The following is a 24,493-nucleotide window of genomic DNA, read 5'->3' as shown; positions in this document are numbered from 1 at the left end:
TCTGAAAGGCTGGCACCCCAGGTCTCTATCAAGCAAATCCCACACCACATGCGCTCATCCCCTGCAGAGCCCCCAGCCCAATGCCATCCACCCCACCCCACCCCCCGCTTAGCGACGCTCTGCTGGGGACACAGTAGGCGCTCAGTAAGTAAATGTTAGATGAACTGAGGACTATAAACACGCTTAAACATTTATCAATACCCACAAGAAGACAAAATGCTACATTACTAGACTATTGGATAACTCTATTTAAAAGCTTTAGTTTGGAAAACTGTCCTCCTTCCTCTCCTTGATTAGTATAAATCACCCCTCTGCTCTGCAACCATTTTTACGTGGACTGATTAACTCTGAATAGAGTCCAGCAGTCAAAGCTCCAATCCCATTAAATTCTCTATCTCGTGAGAAGACCAGGCTGGCAAATTCTTTCAGAATTTTTGTTTTCTTGTTTTTCACTTGCCCTTAAGTTATTAAATTCATAAGAGCTGGCAGCTTCCCAATGGGAGTGGAAATATTTTAACAACATAAAGCCAGATTGCTGTCACATCTAATGTAATGAGAAAAGTCTCATTGTGCAGCTTAGTGCAACTTAAAATACCTTTCTCGTTCATCTTCAGGAAGAGGGGCCTGGGTTAGGACAAACCATTATTTTCCAATTAGCTGATTTTACAGAGCCTTCAGCCAGCCGTGGATTCGCCACGTAGAGCATCACCACCACGATTCCTGAGAACCTGCTGTAACCAAAACACAGGGACTCCAAAGAGGAGTAAGCAGAAGAGCAGGAAGCTCGGGTCAACCACCCCCTCGCAGGGCGGGGGCTCCACACCAGGCTCACACTGGGCGCCCTGGATCTTCACAACAATCTAAGAAGGAGGTTTACTATTGTATTCCGTCACCTCTAAGCAACAGCTATTATAAGAGGCACAGATATTTTACATACCATTCAAAAAGATAAAAACGCTGCCAAATAAGACACACTGGTTTCTTATCACACAGATTGCAGGGTACCTCCTGATTTTAGAGACATTACAGTGTGAGTCTCTGAATCAGTGAGACCGGGTGACACTTCCAGCTTCCCAGAGAAGCACAACTCAGTCCCAGGGTTGGGGAGGGTGGGTGGACACCCGGGAAAGCCTGACTCCCAACCTTGCTCTTATCCCAGAAGGCCTCACTTCCCCTCCTGGCACCCCAACGCACACTGGGGCTGGGGGCCCCGCATTCAGGCTTACTTCCATGACATACTAGAAACCCTGCTTTCCAGAAAGAGAAGGCAGACGTTTCCTGAGTACCAGGCACTTTCACACTCCATCACGTTTAATCCTAATGAGAGGGATGACGCTAACATGTAAGACACCTCCTCGAGGAAGGGAAACGCACCCCTTCCTCAAGACACTAGCTCCCCCTGTCAGAAACTGGTCACAATATCCTGATTTTCTTGGAACAAGACACTCTATTACCATTTGCAAAAAACTGTCATAAGGAATATACAGATCTATGAAGTGAAAGAGATCCCTTAGATGTGCTGCCCTGAAGCAGTGTACAACCTGCACAGCTGTACAAAGCAGCCCTGCTACGTAAGTCAGCCACATAGATACTGCTATCCCATGTTACAGATGAGGATGCTATAGCTTATACAAGACAATCAAATTCAGGCCTGCATGGTTCCAAAGCTACTTGGTCAGCGCTTCAGAAACTTAGAAACTGGGAAGGATCACAGGCTGTGCGCACATGCGTGTGATCATGTGTGTACACAAGAACATACTAACCACATGCCACAGGAGAGCACATGGAGAACACAGAAATCCCATGGCTGAGGCAACTGGGGAAGACTGCTCAGGAGAGGGAAGTGGATCTGGCCCAGGAGATGGTGGGACAGCAGGAGGCCAAAGGGAGCTTCCACAAAAAAGGAGCAGAGGTCAGCCAGCCAGTGGGGGCAGAACCCAACCCCGGAAAAGCCTTGAGAGTAACAAGGGGGAGAACAAATTCAAGGCAGGAAGCCACACGGGGATGCCTCCGGGAGGTGGGCAGCCACCTCTGGCCCTCGGAAAGCCCACCACGGAAGCCTGCCACACAAATCAAGTCTGTGGGTTAGACGGGTCGGTCCTGAGGGCTTCTGAATTGGAACTCTGGAGCAAAGGCTTTCCATCTGGGTGACTGGGACCTGCTGTTCACCTGCAAGGGAAAGCCAGGGAGCGGGTCTGAGGACACAGACCTCAGGCTCCAGGCTCACACCATCCGGCCCCAACACTCAGCAGCACGGACTGGCTTGGGGCGGGGGGGAGGGGGGTGCAGATGAGGAAGATCAGGCCTTTCTCCTTCACAGACTCGGGGTTCTTCAAATCTTCCACAGTCATGATTACATGTGTAATCCAAGAAAGAAGGGAGATTTTTAAACCCCCCCTCAAACGGATATTAGTAATAAAGGGAGTAAATGACAAAATAAAGTCTCCCCTTGGGGAAGGAAGACACTAATCCCAGGCAGCTTGGTTCAAACACTGGCCAGAAGAAGGGAGGCCACAGTTGCGGACACTGAGCAGGAGACACAAACTCCAAACACAGGACAAACGTTTCCTGTGTCTGATGATGTTTTGGTGTTTCTCTTGGAAGCAGCGTTTAGACATCTGACTGGGTGGACGAGGGCGGCTGGGGTCACTACTCCTCATGCCTCCCTGCCGTTCTCTTAGCCTCACAAACAACAGTGCATCGTGTTCAGGGGTGCCCGGGTGGCTCAGTCGGTTAAGGGTCCAACTCCTGCTTTCTTTCACCTCGGGTCACGATCTCAGGGTCGTGGAATCGAGCTCTATGCTCAGTGCTGAGTCCGCTTGAGAGTCTCTCTCTGACCCTCCCCCGGCTCATGTGCATGCTCTCTCTCTAAAATAAATCAACCAATAAAATCTTAAAAAAAAAAAAAAAGTGTATAGTATTTGGCTGATCAAAAAGGAAGAAAGGTGGGGGGGAGAGGAAATTGGTTTAAGCAGTAGAGCAAGATAGATTCAGACTTTGAATTGATAAGGAAAAAGCATCCTTGACACAGAAGAGCTCCGCCCACCACAAGGACAGGCCCGGTGGGTGCAGAGAGCCAAGGCATGAAGTGCCAGATTCCAAAACTACAAATGGCTGGGCCAGGTGCAAAGGGCCCGGATTCAGGGGAGGCCGGACAGGACAAGGCCCCGGAACTCCCACAGCTGGATGCTCTGGGAACGTTCCCACATGTCCGCCAAGAGCAGGGGAGGCCTGAAGTGGCCGCCTCAGCCTCCCCCCACCCCCTAGGAGCAGAACAGTATTATCCTGCCTCCTTCGCTCACGAAGACCTTCTGTCTGTGATGGCACCTGACCTGTGAAGGAGCCGAGTGTCACCCCAGCCGCCGCCACCACCATCGCCAACATCCTGTTTATGGAGGAGAAGGACAGGGCTCAGAGAAGTTAGCCGGCTGCCAAGGAGCCCCTCCAGATAAATCACAAAGTCAAAACCTGACCCAGACCTTCCAATGGGCCACCCGCCTGGCGGCCAGCACTGGGCTAAGACAGACGCGTTTCTCTCCTGGGATACAACATCGAGTCACCGCGAGGAATGCAAGCCCGGGGCCCCAGCCCACGGCCCGCATCACGGTTAGAGACTTTTCTAAGGATTAATTACAACTAGGAAGAGGAACTACAGCAAAAAGGGGACTTCACTCTCCGTGTGTTTGTGTGTGTGTGTGTGTGTGTGTGTGTGTGATAATACACGACGGCAATTCACTCCAGGGAGCGTGTATGTGTGTGTGTGTGTGTGTTACAATACACGACGGCAATTCACTCCAGGGAGCAATACGCTGGGAAAGGAGAGCGCCAGACGTGGGCGCCACCCCCTGCGCAGGGCCACACAGTAGTAAGCATGTCCGCTGCACAGCCTGGCAACAGGGGACCACCACATGCAGGACCAAGAGCTTTTTTTTAGAAAACACACACACACGCACACACTCACGCTCACACACACACTAACAAAAGGAAAACATGCGCTGTTACCAACACTCGGGAGGAAAGGAGCGGGCGCCATACGCGTGCTAGCAGCACCCTCTGGTGGTCCATCCGGGCACTGCAGCCGCCATGCACGGGGCAGAAGAAGTGGACCACAAGGAAAACGAGGCTAACCCCTCCTGATCCCTAATTCTGGGAGGACCACAGTTTGCCCACACCCACTTAATCTTCTCATAAATCCAGCAGGAAAGGGCACCCCCCCTTTTTTGACGATTTTATTTATTTGAGAGAGAAAGAAAGAATGTAAGAGCCCAAGAGCAGCAGGAGGGAGAGGCAGGCTCCCAGGGTGGGACTCGATCCCAAAACCCTGGGATCATGACCTGAGCCAAAGGCAGACACCTAGGCGACTGAGCCACCCAGGAGCCCCTCTGCTATCCCCACTTTAGATGAGTACGCCGAGCCCAGGGAGGAGACTGCCAGGTCATGCAGCGGGCGCACACCCCAACACATCCCAGGCCCAGTGCCCAGGCTAAGTGAGTCACCACGTGACATTTACTGCTGCTTTTTGAGTGGGGAGAGGACCCGTCCTGGCAGCCCAGTCCTGACTGGCCCAGCAGGTGAATCAGACCCAACACCAACCAGGGACTCTCTGTCCTCATCACAAAGAACCACTGCCTAGCCAGTTCTCAATGTGCATTAAAGTGATTTTCAAGTCTTAAGGTGCTCTCCCATTTACAGCCAGAGTTCTATGTGAGAGAAATGCGGCTGAGCCGGAGAAGCCTGACTCAGAAGGCAGGTGAGCATCCATTCCCACGGTGTACAAAAGCAACACCATTCCTCTTGCACTATTTGAGTCAGGATGGGGTTACCTACCCTTGGGCAGGTGCTGGGTTCGAGGGCTTCTTGGGTATGGTGGGGCTCTGCTTGGATCCACACGGAATTCTGTGAACACTCATGGACTTGTCTATTCTATAAACACTCTTCTACATGTATGCTATATATCAACTTGAAAAAAGCAAATTTTAAAGGACAAAAATGTAAGGAAAAAAGCAGATTCTGATTTGCAAGTGGATCTCTTATTTAAAATGACACAGGAGGTGAGAGAGAGGGAGCCGTGACGATCAGACCCGGACGTGAAGCCTCCTCTGCCCCAGGAGCCATGAGTCCCTGGCACCTGCGGGTCTCCTGAGGGTCTGTTTCCTCGTCTGCTGTGGGGGCACCACACAGGACCAGCTCAGGAACCAACACCTCAAAGACCAGCAGTAGGAAGTGCACCAGCCCAAGGCAGGGCCTGGATACACCATCCCCTACTGGGCCCCCCGACCCTATGACAGATTCTGTGGAAGTCTGTGAATCTCTACAGGTCCAGAACAGAAGTGGCCTTCAGATGAAATGGGGTCTTTGAGCCTCAATGACCGCGCCCCCTGGGCCCAAGCAAGGGAGTGGACAGTTCCACCCCCCAGCGCCTCCACTACAGCCCGCAGGCCCTACAGGCACCTGCCCTCCCGCCCACACCCCACACCCACAGATCATCTCCCTGGGGCCCTCCCAGCTCCGAAGATGGGGGACTGAAGCTCCAATAGGGGCATACCCTAATCTGTGGTATTATCATGCCTCTCATAAATGCTGATGAACACACCAGCTTCTGTAACTCACCAAGTTAAGGTTTTTATTCAACGAGAGGGAGAAATCCTATGGGTGCTCCTTTGCTGGAACTGGATTAACAAAGTAAAATAGGAAATGCTCAGGATCAGCTATAATTAACGCTGGGCCAACAGTTGCATTATAATTTTATGCATATACATTTCTTCCATGTTGAAAGTTGGCAGAATTTTTTTAAGCTATTTTTAAGCACTCCCCGAGTGCGAGCCTCAGGCAATGGAATATATGCGCATTTAACATAATCCAAAGTGCAGAGCTGGCCCCCTTCCTTGGGAAGGCACCACAAATAACACACGTGAACAAGAGCCCACTTCTCTAGCTCTCCACTCTCCAGCCCAGCAGATCTGTGCAAAGATCTGAGAACGGGGCGGGGGGGGGGGTCCTCCCATGCAAAGGATGGAGGTGGCCCCAACTGCATCTCTGGGATCATTTCCACATGAAACACGAAGTGTGTGACATCTTGCAGAGTTTTACAGGACATGTGAGGGAGAAAGCAATGCCCACGGAGGCCACCAGGCCTCTGACTTCCCAGTGTTTGGTTTTTTTGTTGTATTGGTTTATTTTGGTTCCTTTGTGTTTCTGAGGAGTCTTTTATCTCACTTCTGAAGGGAAAGGGCTGCAGGTCCCAAGCTCTGGGTTCAAACCCCGCCCACACCGCAGCTTCCAAGCGATGGGGCAACCTTTCCCTTCCCAAAGCTGCAGGCCACTCAGTGAGAGAAGGAGGCCATTGAAGCTGCCTGCTGACCTCATGAGGACAATGGCGGCGGGGGGCGGGGGGGGGGTCATGGGGGAACCAGTGGGAAAAGGGCTTTTGCAGGCAGCAAAAAGCGGTGTAAATGCAGAATAGAACCGGTTCTCTGAAACCCGGGGCAGTCGGGCTGGTTGACTAAAGCTACGATCCTAGCACTGGAACTATACGTAGAGAAGCCAGTGTGGGGGCCCTACACACACACACGGGCACACACACACACACGTGTATATAGCACGGACCTGCACGTACATGTATTAGATGCACGCGGCACGCATGAGCTGTGCGTGCATAATGTGTGTGCAGACATGTGCTATCCACACACGTACACGTGTAGCACAGATGCACACACTCACACACGCTTCCCTTAGGAAAAGAAGCGACACAGGCCACTCAGCTCTCTGAGGGACGGACATAAACCACCCCGCGTGCATGACGACAGGGAGCAGAACCCACGGCTCTGGGAAGAGAAAGCACCACGAGGAGGGCAGAAGAAGTCGCGCGAACAAGGAAAGAAGCAGAGCGGCCAGGACTCACACTTGCAGAGTCTGAGGCAGACTGGCACTTGGGGGACTGGTTGGGGGACCTGAACGGCAGGAGCTGGGGACGTGGATCCCATAAGAAGAGTGTGGACTCCGCTGTGGACAGACAACCTGGTGGGGTTCTGCAGACTCCTCCCTCCCCGGCAAGAGCTCAGATTCTACCCACGGTGTCTTCCCTGCTGCACCCCAAGCCACAGCGGAAGGAAGAGCCAGGACCCGAGGAATCGGGAGATGCCGGGTCACCCTAGCCCGCGTTTAATGCCCAGGCCTGTTTTCTGATTAGACCTGTCCAGCCCTTGTTTCCTCATTCTGCTTCCCACATTATTCTAAAGAGGAACTCAGCTTCTTCTAGCATCACCCCAAGTACACGGCCTGGTACCCATTAGCAAAGATGCCACCTGCCCGGTCCCCATTCCAGCTGCCTACTCACGCCCCACCGCTGGTAACCCAAACACAAAGCCCTGAGAAAGGCTGGCTCTGGCCCAGCCCTTCTCCTGCCTGGGCAAGGCTTCAGTTCAATGCACGCCGGCCCACATAAAGCAGGGGTGCGAGGCAGCAGGAGGGGAGGGAAGCGCACGGCTGCATTTTCCGGGCTCAGGCTGGACAGTCTCATGGGTAGAGCGGGCTCGTCAGCACAGCCTCTCAGGCGGTTAGAGAGGGCTCAGCGCATGTTCTGTGCTATCGTGCGTTAGGAACTCTTCCTGCCCGAGGACCGGCTCTGGAGGGACTGGTGCTCAGCCACCAGGGCTCTACACACCCCTGCAAGCCTCTGCTCGCCTACAGGAACAGGAGCCCCGGTGTGATTTCACACTCTCTAGCAGCCAGGGGAACACAAGAAGAAACAAGTAAAATCAATTTTAACCACATGTCTTCTGCAATCCAGGATATCCAAAATATTACCATTTCACCTATACTCCATGTGTAAAAGATCGATGAGAAATTTCATTCTTTTTCTTTTTTGTACCAAGTCTTCGAAATCCAGCATATATTTTCTATATATAGAAATATATATATATTTATATAAATATAAATATATATATATATAAAATATATATATATTTACAACGTACCGAAGTTTGCACTAGACGCAAATCCAGTATTCAGTTTGTTTCCAGACCCCAGGCAACTTTCCCACTGCAGATCAGAGAACCGTGGCATGTGGATTCCACTCCCCCGCATCCAGAAGGACCGGAGAGGGCCTCCACTGCCCCAACATCTTTGGGACCCACCGAGTTAGGAAAACCTACACAGGAAATTAGTACGTTTAGACCTTGTCGACCAGTCCCCGTCCACACTGTTACAAGAGAGGGAGAAGACAAAGGGGTATTTTCATTTATTACTGTCATGGGCTGAGAAGCCGCCTGTCTACTCCTGGGGGATCCTGGGGTCATAATCAAAAGAGATTCAATAAAATAAAAGCCTGGACAGGAACTGAAGGCAGACAGGGCAAACATACAAATTCAACTTCAAATTGTAAATGCCTGCGATACTTATGAAAGCCTGAGACGAGTCTCAGTGATAAATTAGTCTGAACTTGAAAATTAATTCTTGGAGAAAGAACTGTCCTCTTATATCCAGCCATGCCACAGTTTTTTGTTTTTTGGTTTTTTGGTTTTTCTGCTTTTTGTTTTTTTCAAATTCCAGAAGAGCTTTAAATTAAGCAGGAAGAGCCAGTAGGAAAAGAGTTTTCCAAATCCCACCAGCCACCACCCACCCCACCAGACTGATCTGGCCCACTCTTCCTAGGAACTAAGATGTGAAGTAAGTATTAGGTATATTCTCCAAATGCCTGGGCTATTAGGGAAAAAAGCCCTTTTTAACTTATGTTCATTAGCTTCATAAAACAACATTTAGTAAGTGCCTAATGTATGTCACACATTATGCCGGGCACATTTAGAAATGAGGAAGATACAGACCCTTCCACTCTGTTCGTGAGAATAATTTAAAGTGACTATGGTTTTATTTGTGGTCGAATTTCATACTCCTGCTATGGAAAGCTCAGAGCGGTGCCTGAATCTGGCCTCCAGGCCAGCGTCTGCACAGGACAGACAGCTCTACCAGACCTTCACCTTCAGAGTCCCGGCAGCTACTGTTCCTGTTTACACAGCTGGGAATTTTAGCAGGTCAGGCAACTGCCCTTGTCCCTGACCTGGCTCCAGCCAGAGCAGTCTGAGAGGGACCCTGGCAAGGCCAGCCCCTCCAGCTGTATCTGAACAGGCTCTCCAGTGGTCCTGGGGGTCTTCTATCCTGCAAAGCTGGCATCCCAGCCCTTCAGCCACAACTGATGGGTCCCCCAGCCTGGCACAGGCCAGGCCAGTCCTGGCTCACAGGCCCCCACCCCTGCAGGAGCCGGCAAGTGTCTCTCAAACCGCCAGCCGCAGGTCTATGCACATACACGTCCCCTAGGGGGCGATAAAGGGCAAAGGAGAACTGGCGTCCAAGCGCTGGTTCAGGGTCGCAGGCTTGAAAGTCTACAAAGTGGGGGGGGCTGGCAGGTGCCTGCAGTCTGCCGAGCAGACTTAAGTTTTAGTTCAAGAACCTTTCTTCAAGTCTCAGCTCCAACCTCACTTTCTCAGACAGCCTTTTCTTAAACCCCTTCAATGTAAGTTAGGTCTCGGTTAGTCTCGCCCTCCCTGTGTTCACTTTAGCAGCAACTACCACAACGTGTGATCGTGTATTTAATGGCGTGTCTGTTTAACCTGTCTCCCCTAATAGACTGTATGCTCTAAAAACATCCATTTTATTTCATTCAAGATACAGTTAAAAGCTTAAAAAGATCAATGCTACAGGCTAATAAAGATACTCACCTATAAACAGAGAAATGATGCTGACTTCCTTTGTTGTGAGGACTAGAACGAGGCCAGAGCGCTCACCTACAAGGCCCTGAGGATGTTAACCACCTCATTCCTCATTCTCACTTCCTGGCAAAACAAGTCAAGACCTTGTGCTGGGGAGAGACCCATGAGCTCCAAGTGGGACAGCCACCGGCCAGCCCCCAGCAGGGGGAAAGCACTTCGCTGCTCTGGTCTCCAACTTTGTAAAATGGGACTAGATACAGCATGTGGAACACTGGTTTGAAGAGAAAGCAGACCCAGACGAAGGGCCTGGAAGTGAGATGCTCTGTGAGACAGAACAGGGTCCAGGTTTGCGCAGGGCACCCCCCCCCCAGCAAAGGGATGTCCCACTTCAGCTGCACAGCTTCCAAGGGAATTCTGCTCCTTCCTGGACACTTACACCCTCGGTCATCTCTGTGCTCCCCGGGTCTGTGCTCCCCCCCCCAAAAAAAAGCAAAAGTCAGTCCTTTCTTTGAAATACAAGAAATACACTCAACTCAAATATTCACGCATTTAAGTAGAAAAATAATAAATAAGCAAGTATGGGGATAATCCCTAAAATGAAATACAAACAGAAACAAATGAACAGAACCGGACTTTAAATAAGCAACATAGGGGCGCCTGGGTGGCTCAGTCGATTAAACCCTGCCTTCAGCTCAAATCATCATCTCAGGGTCCTGGGATGGAGCCCCACATTCAGCTCCTTGCTCAGTGGGGAGCCTGCTTCTCTCTCCCTCTCCCTGCTGGTCCCCCTGTTTGTGCACTCTCTATGTCAAATAAATAAAATCTAAAAAAAAAAAAAAAAAAAAAATGAGCACCATACCTGCACTGACATGGGAGGGAAGAGCTGGGGAGGGCAAGCCAGGTCACTAGGGAAGCCTGTGCTTGCACCCCCTTGGCCCCAGGTCAGAGACACAGAGATCTGATTAAATACTGAACTCGAGTTAGTGGGTCTCTTTCCCAGAGACACGGGTTAGCAATTTGGAAACAATTTTTAGTAGATCCTAGGACTGAGCAAATAAGTTACTTGCTGTGGGTACTGGGAGACAGTCTCTTGGGTCAGAGAAGGGAGTTACAGATATGGAAAGGGAAGGGTAGAGTAGACCCACTGCTGTTGGGTTGGAATTGGAAAAGATCCACAGAATAGATGTGGGTCGGCCACGTGGGAACTTCCCACGCGTCTGCATGGTGGGTGTGCACACGTGCGCCCATTTCCCCACCGTGCTGAAGACCAATCAGTGACATTTTGGCCATCATGAGATCCCCTATTCTCACATCTCCAATTCTCAATACCATTCTCCGCTTCAACCCGTTCTCCTCCAGACACAGCCGATTCCAGAGCTGGAGAGGGAATGTCCTGTTGTTCAGAGACCAAGGAAGTTCTCACAGAAAGAAGGGACACATCAAAGAGGCTTCAGCTAGCCAAATATTGAGGAAGTTGGGTCACAAAATTCAACAATGTAAAGGATTAAAAACCACTGAATAAAGAATTCATGAGTCCACAGATTCATAAAAAAAAAAAAATGGGAAGCTCTTGCTCACAGAGACAGACACGGAATAAATGCAGAAGAAATCACGGCATTCAAGATCCCATCTCGTGGCAAGCGTCGGTGGTAACGGGGGTCTGGCAAGAATCATCAGCAGAAGCTAAACCGAGGGGTGAACAAAGTCTGAGAAATGAAGAGGGGCGGGACAGGGAATGGGTCTCAAAATGCTGCATCGTGAGCCAATTACCAAGGAGAAGAACAGTAACTGTACTGTATCTCGTGAGAAGCTGACCCCCTCGCTTGCACCCCAGGCACACAGGGCCCGAGGGCAGGGCGCCCCCTGATGGCAGGGCCACGACTGTGGTATTCCCGCCCACACCGCAGGATCCGAGCACCATCACGACCAAACTTCTCGCAAGGCCCGAGGGAGAGATGCTCTACAAAATCACGGGGCCATACTTCTCAAGACTCTCAGTGTGTGCAACACAAGGACAAAGGAACCGCTCCCTGCTCAGGCGGTGAAGGGACATGGCAGCCAAATGCAGCGCCAGAGCCACAGCCTCCACCGGTTTTACATGGAATTGTTGAAACTGCGGAAAGTGCACTTCCATCGGCAAAATCTGAAGAGCGTTCTGTTGATGCTCCCGTCTCACTCTGATCACCGAAGCTGGCTGTGTGGCAGAATGTCCTTGTTTTGAGGACACAAACACTGGCAATATTTAGGAGCGGGTCAAAGGGCTTTACGGCTACAACTCGAATCCAGGGCTTTGGAGAGGAGGGAGGCAGCAGGGGAAGGGCATGAAGGACGTTCTGGGATGTCCTCAGTCCAGAAACTCACCAAGGACCAGGAACATGCCCAGTCTTAAACCACAGGACCTCATGTCACACCCCCCCAGTGGCTCTGACCACACCCACTGGCACAATTTAGGAACCACGGAGATAAGGCGGTCACCAGGGCTGGTCAGGAACATACCCAGAGACTCGCCCAGCTGATGGCAGCAGCAGCAGAACAGGCAGAGAAAGAGGGGGATGGAAGGCAACCTCAAGAAGGGCAGCGAGACGGCCAGAGGGACGGGGTGCGATGCTCGGACACCTGCGCGGGTGTGCTAAGGAATTCTCGTTTAACGTAATAGCAGCGACAGCAAACGACGCCCTGATCCCACCAGTGCACCTCACAGCCGAGAATTCCAGACTCTCTCCGTCCTTGAGCCGCTCTGGCCAAGACCCCCAAAGGTCAATGGAAGCACCATGTCCAGCCCAGGACTCTTCTCCCAACCAACAGGACAGGCCTCCTGGGGGCCACCAGGGGTCAAGGGCACAGTGCCCTCCTGGCTACCCATTTGCCCTTGACCCAATCCCCGAAAGCCAGCCAGGAAGCAGTCCCCAATTCCATCAGTGTTCCCCGCTCCCTGAGGTCCTTCTGTCCCTTCTGCCCGGTTCCTGCCACGAAAGCTTGGCTCCCCACCCATGCCTCTCACGTGGGCACTTCTCACGTGGCCTGTGACTAGAGAGCAAGACTCAGGAAAAATCAAAAGGAAAATTACAGCACGCAGTGTTTCCCTAATGACTTTCTCCTAAAAACTGAGAAGGGGAGAAAGAGGCAGCGGAGGGGAGAGACAGGCATGAGAAAAGCAGAATCGGAGCCCAGAGTTCAGGGTTCCTGGCACTCTGGCAACCAGGACTCCACAATCTCCCTGAAAGTTCAGGGACCTCCTAGGGCTCTCCACCCCCAGCCCCGCAAGGCAGAGAGGGAAGTGAGGACAAAAGCTGGGTCTGCCGAGTGCAGGCAACCCCCCTCCAGGCCAACAGCAAACTCTGGCAGGCAACGGGTCAGGTTAAAACCCCAACAGTGGACGCTTCTGGACTCTGCCAGAAAAGCAGGAAGACCCATTAAAGGAGGGCTGAGGTTCCCCTCCGGGGGAGCGAGGCAGTGCAGCACCTCTGCTGCTGCCAGGACTGCAGGGGCAGGAGCTCGCGGCCAAGGTGAGGTTCAGGTCCTGCCACTGCAGGGCCAAGGCGGCAGCCGGGCAGCAAGCACAGGGCCCAGGGATGCCGGACATCCAGGGCTGGAGGCCAAGAGCACAGCCCGGTGGTCTCCAGCAGGGACTCCAAGAATGTCTCCGGAGCCCACGAAGGCCCTGCGCTCAGCTGGGCACGCTCTGGCTCCCCAAGCCCTCAGGGCCCCCTTGAAGGCACCCACCTGAGCACCAGCCTCAGAGGTCACCCTTCACGGGACTCCACCCGTCGGAGAACAAGCTCCTCACAGAGGATGCGCTCCCAGGATACAGAAATGGAAACAGCCCCCAGGGAGCCCTGAGGACTGCCGCACGGTGGGGCCGCAACTCCAGGCCAGGTCTCTGACGCCGCACAGCTGCTGCCACCCCCCAGCACCTTCATCTCCAGGGCTCCCCCAGACCCCCACCGTGATGGCTGGGCAGCGGGACGGGGGGCCCCAGACTCGGGCAGCGGACAGGCAGGGCCAGGGAAGGCTGTCCGGACTCGGCACTGGGGCCCCGCCCTGAACACGGCAGGCCGTGTGGACAGTCAGGGAGGGACCCGGGGCTCATGGAGGCAGCTCACCCTGCTGGCGTCCTTCGCGCCTCCCTCTCTGCCTTTACCCCTGCTCTGCCCTCTGCCTTCCCGCCGCCCAGGTCACGGCTCCGATGTCACCCGAAGGCGCTGGGGAGGCCTTGCCCCCACCCCAGGCACTGTCCACCCACCCACACACGCACCCCTCAGCGAGCTGATGCACAGCATGTGGCTGCGGAGCCACCCCCCCACCCGCCGTCAACACACACGACAGAGCTCTCCGGGGACCCTGCAGTCCGTGCCATCCCCTCATGGCTCCTGGGAACTGTGGACTGCTTTCCAGCCCTGTCGTTCTGCCTTTTCTAGAATTTTCGAAAACCGGAAATCAGTCTGTTGTTTTCAATCATAGTACAATAAAGAATTTATCATCTTGACCACGTCTACGTGGACAGCTCAGTGGCATTGAGCACATTCCCGCTGCTGAGCAGTCGGCCCCACCGCCTGTCTCCAGAGCCTCTCATCTTCCCAGGTGAATCCCCCATTCCCATGAAAGAATCTCCCCAGTCCGGCCTCCTCCGAGCCCGCAGCAAACTCTGCGCGGCTCCCGCAATCTGGCTGCCCCACGTGCCTCACCGAAGGGCAGTCACCTGCTGGGTGTCTATCCTCCTGGGCCCGCCTTACTTCGCTTCGCCCAAGGGGCTCAAGGTTCATCCACGTCACGGCACGCGTCCGAACTTCCTTTGGAAGAAGGGATCCTGCCCGGTGTCCGGACGCACCACACTCCGCTCAGCCGCTCGCCCGTCAGCGGACATCCCGATGCTCCTGTATGTAACGCTACAAACACGGCGTCCGCACACCTCGGAGACCTGGAGCAAGAGTGTTCTGGGGCGGTCCTCAGAAACAGAGCTGCTGGGTCACACTAACTCTCGTTTTCCTTTTCTGAGCCCCTCCACTCGGTCTCACGCTGCCCCAGACAGCGCACGAGGGTTCCAGCCTCTCCATGTGCTCGCGGTGGGTCTTCTTTTGTGCCTGGTTCTTTCACGTAATGTGGTTTGGTTTGGCTTCGGTTTTTTAAGATTACATTTTTTTTTATTTTATTTATTTATTTGACAGAGAGAGAGAAAGATCGCAAGTAGGCGGAGGCAGGCAGAGAGGGAGGGAAAGCAGACTCCCCGCTGAGCAGAGAGCCCGATGGGGGCTCGATCCCAGGGCCCTGAGATCATGGCCCGAGCTGAAAGCAGAGGCTTAACCCACTGAGCCACCCAGGTGCCCCTTAAGATTACATTTTTAAGGAACCTCTATGCTCAACGTGGGGCTCGAACCTCCAACCCCCAAGGTCAAAGCTGCAGCTCTACAGACTGCGCCAGCCGGCGCCCCTCACGTGACACGCTTCTCGGGCGAATGCTCGCTGCTGCCGCCTCAACATTCCACTCGTTGGTGCTGACGAGCCACGTTCCGTCGCACGGCTGGACCACGACGTGTGTAGTGATGCCTGGGGTGACGAGCACCTAGGGCGCCTCCAACGTGGGGCTTCCCCAAATGGGGCAGTTAGGAGCACGTGCACACGTCTTCGCGTGGACACGCGTCCCATTTACCTGGGGCCGTGACGGAGGAGTGGGACTGCCGGGTCAGACGGTGAGCACGTGTCTGATGTGCTGCGACACCTTGCCTCCAAAGATTTGCAAAGCGTCTGCGCCAACCTGCCTCCCCGCCCCCACCCAGGGGCGCTCTGGGGACTCGCCGTTCTTACCCACCCTGGGTGGCATCAGCCTTTGCAGTTTCAGCCACTAGTGGATGTGTAAAGCCATCCTGTCGTCTAAGTTACATCCTAAGTTACATCTCGCCTGTGATAATGACGTTGAGCATCCCTGCCCATGTGTCGGACCCACTTGCACCAGCTTCTCTGTAAAACCTCTCTCAAACATTCTGCTCATCTTTTTTTTTTTTTAAGAATTTTTTTATTTATTTCTTTGTGAGAGAGATTGCAAGTACGTAGAGGGGCAGACAGAGAGAGAGGAGGAAGCAGGCTCCCCGCTGAGCAGAGACCCTGATGTGGGGCTTGATCCCAGGACCCTGAGATCATGACCTGAGCCAAAGGCAGAGGCTTTAACCCACTGAGCCACCCAGGCGCCCCTTTTGCTCATCTTTTAACTGATTTCGTCTTCTCCGTGGCTGTGAGCTAGTTCCCTGTGAACAGGATTCTTGGGGCCCCCGCAAGCTCAGCTTCTGAGAGCACCTTTCCTCGAGTGCCGTGTGAGCTGCTGAAGGCTCAGGCCTCAGCCAAGACCCCGCACACACAGCAGGGCTGGACACAGGTCAGCAGCAGCAGGAAGACGCTTTCATCTCGGGTGACCCAGGTCTCCCCCGGCTGCCAGGCCCAACAGCAGACCCCAAACCTTCACACCTACAGCCCAGGTTCTGGAACCAGGCAAGGTCCTAACAGACGGCCCAGGAGGAACCTCCCTAAGGGCTCAAGGGCCCAACATGTGCCAGGCTGCCAGTGCCAATACTGAGTGACCACGGAGCTCCCTGTCACCATGCCTGACCTTCCGCTTCTCTGTTTGCAAAGCAGAGATGACCTGGCCACTTCGCAGGGCTTTTGTGCGGAATAAACTAACAAGACGTGAAACACGTGACTGATCCCCGCTGACTCCCCCACAGCAACTGTCTGCTTTCGTAAAGGGTCAGGCCACTGTTTCACGTATTTTATTGTGTATTATTACAAAATCCCTCCGTTATGTATTTAATTCTCAAGGACACTACTGAAATGTAGAAGACGGTCAGGGGAAGGCGAGGCTCAAGAGCCAGAAGGAAAAGACGGATGGTGGAAAAAGGGAAAGGAGCCTGTCATACACCAGGTGTGTCCCCACGCCTCCTCTCCCGGATCCTTACAACAGGAGCTGTATTTGTACACAAGGTGACAGGGGCGCCCCAACCCGCCAAGGTCCCACAGCCCTGAGAAAGCAAGACCAGGACTTCCACCTGCTTCTCCCATTCGAGGGCCCCCACTCTCTGCATGACCTGAGCTTGGCTCCCCACCTGTGGCCCAGGGGGAGGGATGTCGGGGCAGGGCTCCCTCCTGCTCAGGACGGAGTCCCAGAGCCCTCAGAGGCTCCCAACCACAGGGCCTCAGGGAGGGCTGCACCAAACAGTCGGCCCCAGGGGACTCTTCAAAGTGGCAGGGACAGGGTCTCAGTCCCCAGGATGGGTCTTCTGAGGTGCTTCTGGTAACCTGCCCAGTGCTGCCCCAGCGTCTTGACCAAGCTCAGAAATAAAAACAAGGAAGGGCACCGGGGCGGGGCGTGGTGCTCAGCCAGTTAAGGGTCTGCCTTCACCCAGGCCATGATCCTGGGGTCCTGGGATTAAGCCCCATGTCAGGCTCCCTGCTCAGTGGGGACTCTGCTTCTCCCGCTCCCAACCCCCACCACCTGCCACAGCTTGTGCTCCTGTGTCTTTCTCTCTGAAATATATAAATAAAGCCTTAAAGAAATAAAGTAAAATAAAAACAGGGAGAATTCAAAGGCCTCCTCTCTGCCACCGCAGGAAGGAACCAGAGCTGTGCTTTTTAGAAACCAGAGATGCTCTAAGAAGCCTGGAAGTTTCAGGTCCCTATGCCTGTTGGGTTCTTCACTCCCCCTTCCCTAAAAGCAAACACAGATGGAAGGCTTGCTGGTCTCTAAGGTAAAACCCAATCAATCACCAGTCCCATGGGCTTCCCCTCTCAACTGTTTCTCTGAACCTGCCCTCACCTCTATTCCCACAGCCACTGCCTTGGGATGAGTGCCATCAACCCTGGGCTTTCCTACGATGGCACCTAATGATGGGACTTACTCTGGGCTGCATGTTTACCCTCCAAAAAATGTTTTCCTATGTATCTGTTTTGCTGTTTTTGTTTTGTTTTGTTTTGTTTTAAAGATTCCATCTATCCACCTGACAGACAGAGATCACAAGCAGGCAGAGAGGCAGGCAGAGAGAGAGAGGAGGAAGCAGGCTCTCTGCAGAGCAGAAAGCCTGATGCGGGGCTCAATCCCAGGACTCCAAGATCACGACCTGAGCCGTGATCAGAGGCCTTAACCCACTGGGCCACCCAGGCACCTCCCCATGTATCTGTTTTAACTTCAAAAATTGCTATACAGCTACAGTAATTCAGACAGTGTAGTACTGATGAATGATAAATGAACAATGGAATAGACCACAAAGCTCAGAGTTGGACCCACACATAATTTTCAACAAATGGTCCAAGGTAAATTCAGTGGAGGAAGGAAAGTCCCTTCCAAAAATGAGTCTGAAAACATTGGATATCCACGGGGCGGGGCGGGGGGGGGGGCCTGGGTGAAGATCCCTACCTCACACCATACACAGATTAACTTGAGGTAGATGGTAGACCTAAACCTAAAAGCAATTAGCATAAAGCTTTAAAAATAAGTAAATAAAGACACCTAGGGGAATATCATCATGACCTTAAAATAGAAAAACACTTCTTGGGTGCCTGGGTGGCTCAGTGGGTTAAGCCAATGCCCTCAGCTTAGATCATGATCTCAGGGTCCTGGGATCAAGTCCCGCATTGGGCTCTCTGCTCAGCGGGGAGCCTGCTTCCTCCTCTCTCTCTCTGCATGCCTCTCTGCCTACTTGTGATCTCTCTCTGTCAAATAAATAAAATTTAAAAAAAAAAAAAAAAGAAAGAAAAACACTTCTTTTTCTTTTTTTTTTTAATTTATTCATTTGACAGAGAGATCCCAAGTAGGCAGAGAGGCAGGCAGAGAGAGAGGAGGAAGCAGGCTCCCCGCTGAGCAGAGAGCCCGATGTGAGGCTCAATCCCAGGACCCTGGGATCATGACCTGAGCCAAAAGCAAAGGCTTTAACCCACTGAGCCACCCAGGCGCCCCAAGAACATTTCTTAGGATACAAAAAGCACTACCTATAAAAGCAAAAATAATGGCAAACCAGAATTTATTACAATTACAAACTTCTGAACAAAAGAAAATAAAAACTAATAAACGAGCAGAGACTGGAAGAAAATATTTACAACATATATATATGACAAAGGACTTGTATTCAAACTATATATATATAGAACTCCCACAAGCCAACAATTTAAAAAAAAAAAAAAAAAGGCAACTCAATGTTTAAAATAGGCAAAAAACTGAAACAGACATTTCTCCAAAGATGATATACAAATGGCTGATAAAGTCCAAGAAAAAGTACTCAGGATCACTGATCATCAGAGAAATGCAAATTAAGTGAGATGCTACTGCATTCCCTCTGGGACAGATCAAAGGAAAAACAGTGACAAGGCCAGCTGGGTGAGCATGTGGAGCAAGTGGAATTCTCCTGCGCTGCCGACAGGTGCGAAACAGTACAACTATTCCAGGAGGCTATTTGGAAGTTTCTTTAAAAGTTGGGGCGCCTGCGTCCTCAGTCACTTGAGCACGGGGCTATTGATTTCGGCCCAGGTCATGATTTCAGCGTGGTGAGATGAGAGCCCCTCCTCACGCTCAGAGTGAAGCCTGCTTAAGACTCTTTCTCCCTTTCCCTCTGGCCCTCCCACGCTCGTGCAAATGTGCGTGTACTCTCTCACTCTTTAAAAAAAAGTAAAAATTAAGGGGCACCTGGGTGGCTCAATGGGTTAAGCCTCAGCCTTCGGCTCAGGTCATGATCCCAGAGTCCTGGGATCGAGCCCCCCATCGGGCTCTCTGCTCCGCAGGGAGCCTGCTTCCTCCCCTCTCTCTCTCTGCCTGCCTTTCTGCCTACTTGTGATCTCTCTCTGTGTCAAATAAATAAAATCTTAAAAAAAAAAAAAAGGAAAAGTTAAATATACCTCTGCCCTATAAGCCAGCCATCCCACTATCCAAAAGCAAGGCAAATACAGATCCACAAAAAACCCTGGACACAAATGGTCATGGCAGCTTTCTTTACAATAACCCCAAACCGGAAATAAGCTCAGATGTTTGTCATATAAACATCCATACAATGGGAAATAAAAGAAACACAACCCTGGATCTCAGAACCTCTACGCTGAGTGAGAGAAAGCAGACACCCAAGAATTCTATGATGTTCTACAAAAAGCAGCATCTATGCTAACGTTACCCAGACCAGTGGTTGCTTGGGAAAAAGGGCAGAATTGGGTGGGAAGCAGCAAGAGAGAACTTTCTGGAGCGAGGACAGAGTTCTACACTGCCGGGGTGTGGTATTACGGGGGGTCACACTGTACATTCACGGCCTGGGCAGTTCAGTCTATATATTAGCACACCTCAAAGAAACTGTCTTCAGGCACCTGCTGAGGAAAACTGGCAGGTCCTATTCCTCTCTCATTGATCAACGTTTCATAAGAAAGCCCCAAGAGCTGTCTGCTGTTCCAAAGACCAACACCACAGACCCCCTAGGACCCCCACCCCTGCCTCCCGCCCCAACCCCCACCCAGGTCACATAAAACACACCTGTGGGTGGCTCACAGGTGGTGTTGGTACCACGGACTCCTTTGCAGTGTACCTCTGCTCACTCCTCAAGTTCCAGTTCAGGCACCTCCTCCTTCAGGAAGCCCTCCCAGAATCCCCTGACCTGAATTCTCAAGGCTCACTTCCATCAGAGCACCGGGCACTTTCTCCTAACGGAACGGGTTTTCCACTGCTAGGCTGGTGCCAGAGCCTCAGGAGGAAACAGCGTGTCAGATCTGACCTTCCATTCACACTCCTGGCACAAAGTTTGGCGCAAACATCTGGGTGAACCCAGGAATCAGCTTGGCAGAAAAAAGGAAGGAAGGAAGGAAGGAGGAAGGGAGGAAAAGGAAAGGTCCTGAGGGGCAGAGAAGTGGTGGTGCCCCCCTGAAGACAAGATCTGGTGGCAGAAAGGCAAAGAGAAGATCTGACACAGAGAAGGAAGCCAGTAAGGACCCCACAGGGAGCCGTGGGGCTGGCTTACAAGGCCCTTCAGGAGGCCAGGACGTCCAAGACCCCCAGTTCCAGAATACCACTCCCAGAGCCCCCTGCTCTTCCTTTCCAGGTACCATGGCTCAGAGGGTCCCCACAGCCCCCGAGGACCCCAGCAAAGCCAGGGGCTGCTCTGCAGCCTGGTCTCCACCCTGCTCAGCCTGTGTCAGCCCAGACCCAGTTTGGGGCACAAAGGCACACCCTTCCAGACTTCAACATTTGCAGCTCCATTTGTTACATGACTTAAAAGAAGAAAAGTCTGTTACCAGATCCAAAATCCTTTTTTATGTTAATATGCCAAGCATAATCTTTTTATAAGCAAACTCAATTATCTATATATTTTCCGTTCCTCAACAAAAAGAGAGACGACTTCAAATCTGTAATAAATGTTTAATATATCTATTTGCTTTTCTCCTGGATTCCTTTTTTTTTTTCCCTTTAAAAAAATTAATCAAAGTCTACCCCACCTTTCCAACCACAAATATTTTCAAGTAGCAAGTAGATGACAATACACTAGGCTTTAGGATGGAGAGACCAGTTCGGAAAGAGATAAACACCAGCGCCACCAGGCCCTCAGTAAGGAACAGGATTATGTCCGAAGGAGGGCACAGGGGTTCCAAGAGGCGTGATGTCCCTGAGGTCAGGAATCTGGTGATTGGCAGATCTCCTGGACTCAGAGCACGTGTTCTCTCCACACTCCCAATCCTTTCGCCCTTAAACTTGACACCTGCCCTTGAGAAATCTCAAAGACATGAAATTTTAACAGGATAAACAGCTGAGAACAAAGAGAAAACTACATTCTAGGCTAAGTCCCCTCTACGTAATTAAATCGGCCCAGCTTGATGGGGAGAAGCGTGCGTGAAACTATCTATAAAAGGAAATGCAATTAAGGGAGTCTTTTCAATATACCTGATTCTTGACTGCCCTTGCCCTAGGCAAAAACTTAATTCTACTTAAGGACAGCTATCTTTGAGAAGTTGTTCTGTAAATTATAACGCACTGGGAGAAAAGGAATAGGAACCATTTTCCCAGGTAAATGAGAAAGGCTGAGCAGGGAGCCCTTTGGTAACAGATCTCTAATTGGCTGTGACGACCGTCTGGGCCAGATAACCTCCTAACGCCGGGCCCTACAGACTCTGTCCTGCCATCACGCATTACCCTGCTCCCCTCCATCAACCTAACAACCAAGCAAAACAGGAAACTCTTCTCAGAAATTAGCTGATCACGAGTTGACAATAATACATTTCAAAACCTGATCTCTCGTTCACTCCAACTGGAAATTGAAACTACAACAAATGCCCAGGTTTCTTTTCTAAAACTGTTAACTCCCGAAGAGGAGAGATGGGCCGTTTGCCCCGCGTATCAGCAGCCGTGGAATTACTCGGCAGGGGGAAGGCAGCACATCAGGCCTATCCTTAGCTTAAGAAAGCATGCGGGCGTAGGTCAGGGGTCCTGACCCATCGCTGTGGCTCTGGGTCCGCTCTGCCACACACTCCACACACGCCAGATCGGAGACCACGCCGGGGTGACGGCTCCTTACCGCTGCCTGGCATGCAGAGGGGGACCATGCCCAGCCGTAGAGGGAGGGCGCCCCACGGCCAGCACACAGCTCTGGGTGTCTTCTCCAGCCTTCGGCTGGGGACCCTCACTAGGACCGCTTCAGTACGAAACGACAAGCTCAGAAGATGACGCTGAAAGGGGCAGCTGTCACTGGGCTCTGCAAGGAACCCAGACAGGCGAGGCAAGAGGTTAGTTCATTCATTCCTCCATGCCCCAGCGGCATAGGGAGCACGACCTGGAGGGGACACTAACGGGGGGTGGCGGACAGCCAGGCACGCAGGAGTCGGGGCTGCATCCCCAACGGGAGCCTCGGCGCTGTCTTCTCAGAACTGCATGAAGCTGACCCCTCTGAACCTTGACCCTCGTCAGTGAATGACACAAATCAGCACCGCTGCGAGAACGGAGCGGCCGACAGCCTGCGGTCAGTGCCAGAGCGCGGGCGATGCTGTTAACCACAGGTGACCGGCCCCAAGCTCAACGTCAAGGCTCTTGGACCGGGTGTTAAGTGGAAAGTCCAACACGTACTGGGGCAGTCCGCAGAGAGGTTGGTTCGGCGGCGAAACCAGAGACGGCCGCCTGGAGGAGGTGCCATTTGAGTTTAAAGAGTGAGGAACAGGGCGGCAGGTAGAGGGTAAACCACAGGCCACCACGGCGTGCTACGGTCACCGGCGGCAGCAACAGCGCTGTGGCCTGGAGTTGATGGCTCCCTCCACAGGACACAAATGTCCTTCAAATCCTGCTCCTCCATGGGTCTACAGGAGCCACGCATTTCACAGAGGAGGAAGGCGAGGCCAGGCAAGGAGGGGGCCCCAGGCAGGGAGCGCAGGCCAGAGTCGGCAGGCCGGGATTCGAACCTCCCGCCAGCCAGGACGCCGGTGTTCAGTCGCAGGCGCGCGGCCGGCCCTACCCGTCGCCCTAGAAACGGCCCCGCGCGCGCGCGCGCAGTCTCCCCTCGCTCACTCCTGAGTGCGCAGCATTCTCGTGACTTTTTTTAAATAAAACCCCGAGGCGGCGGGATACCACCAACGGCCGAACGTGCCGTCAAAGGACACCGCTACGTCCGCTCTCCGCCCGGGACCGCGGATCCCTCCGCCGCCCGGCGGCCCGCGCGCTTCTTCTCGACTCCAAACTCGAAACGGGTTCCCGCGCGCCGCGCCGCACCCCACCCCCACCTCATCCCCACCCCAACCCCCAGCCCGGCTCACCTGCCGCCCGCGTCTCCATGGCAACGCCCCCACCGCGGAGGAAAAAAAAGCCTCGGGCCCTTCCGGGCCCCCTCCCGCGCCGACCGCGAAGGCGAGGCGCCCCGCTGATGCTTTGCTTTTTTTATTTTTTTAAGAAAAGAGCCGGCGAGGTTATGGCGAATCTGCGGCATCCAACATGGCGGATGGAGTCTTCGCCCTCCTCTTCACGGGGCGCTGACGCCGGCGTAGCGCACGTCTGCCTCGGGTTACCCTCCCCCAGCGCCGAGAGCGTCTAGGCTGGGCGGTCGAGTGCGCATGCTCCAGCCCGGCGGCCGCGCTCTGCATCCCGCTCCGCTGGTTCCACCGCTCCGCTTTTTGAGCCACTCCGGGAAAGCGCTAACGAGAGGCCTGGAATACGGATCGCAGGATTGGGAGTCTTCCCATTTCGGCCGGCCGGGAGCCCGCAGATCTACCCGCCTGCGCATCCTTGGACTCCCCAGGCTAAACGTGCAAGAATTCTGGGTTCCTGTCCCAGTTCTGGTCTTTACTAACTAATCTGGGGCAGCGATTTAACTTTCTCTGGGCTCCGTTTACTGACTTGTCAGTCGCGGTGGTCACAGCCTGCCTCCCTCCATCTCGAGGGCTGCAGACTTTTCCCGAAGCGGGATGCTCTCCATCGAGTTTGGGTCGTTCAGCCAGAATTAAGCAGCCTGGAGCCACCTGGAGAAAGGGGACGCCTTCAGTCCTGACTGTCCTGCAGAAAGTCGCAGCTGCGCCGCCTGAGCCCGCCTCTCCAACGCTGGAGCACAGCCTTCTGCAGGGAGAGTGTCGGCTTGAGATGGGATGACCTTGTTAGTTTTTGTTGTGAAGGGGATCCTCTCTGCCACTTCCTTTCGATCTCAGCTCTCCTAACATCTCCAAGGGGGCCCTCCCGCATCACCCCATCCAAAGTAACCCTGCTAAGTCCCTTTTCTGTTGTTATCTGCACAGTATCTGTTAGCACCTGACATGAATTTATCTCCCTCTCGTCTTGGTCACTCCTGTGGCCCCAGAAACTAGAAATGAGC

The 24,493-nt window shown here is 52.9% G+C and overlaps 1 protein-coding gene across 3 annotated transcripts in view; it reads right to left on the bottom strand.

The window, feature by feature from the left end:
- The window catches only part of ZFAT (zinc finger and AT-hook domain containing), a 191,409-nt gene extending 167,749 nt beyond the window's left edge, over positions 1–23,660 (bottom strand). For all 3 annotated transcript variants that reach the window (XM_044244906.1, XM_044244907.1, XM_044244908.1), the window contains exon 1: positions 23,448–23,660. In XM_044244906.1, the coding sequence (XP_044100841.1) occupies positions 23,448–23,466 (19 nt within the window). In that variant the 5' untranslated portion in view covers positions 23,467–23,660. The remainder of the gene's footprint in view (positions 1–23,447) is intronic.
- Between the last annotated feature and the right edge of the window lie 833 nt (positions 23,661–24,493).

The sequence above is a fragment of the Neovison vison genome, chromosome 4 (genome assembly GCF_020171115.1).
Source record: "Neovison vison isolate M4711 chromosome 4, ASM_NN_V1, whole genome shotgun sequence".
Classification (NCBI taxonomy): domain Eukaryota; kingdom Metazoa; phylum Chordata; class Mammalia; order Carnivora; family Mustelidae; genus Neogale; species Neogale vison.
The sequence above is the reverse complement of the archived record's forward strand: the minus strand, read 5'-3'. Positions and strand labels throughout refer to the sequence as shown.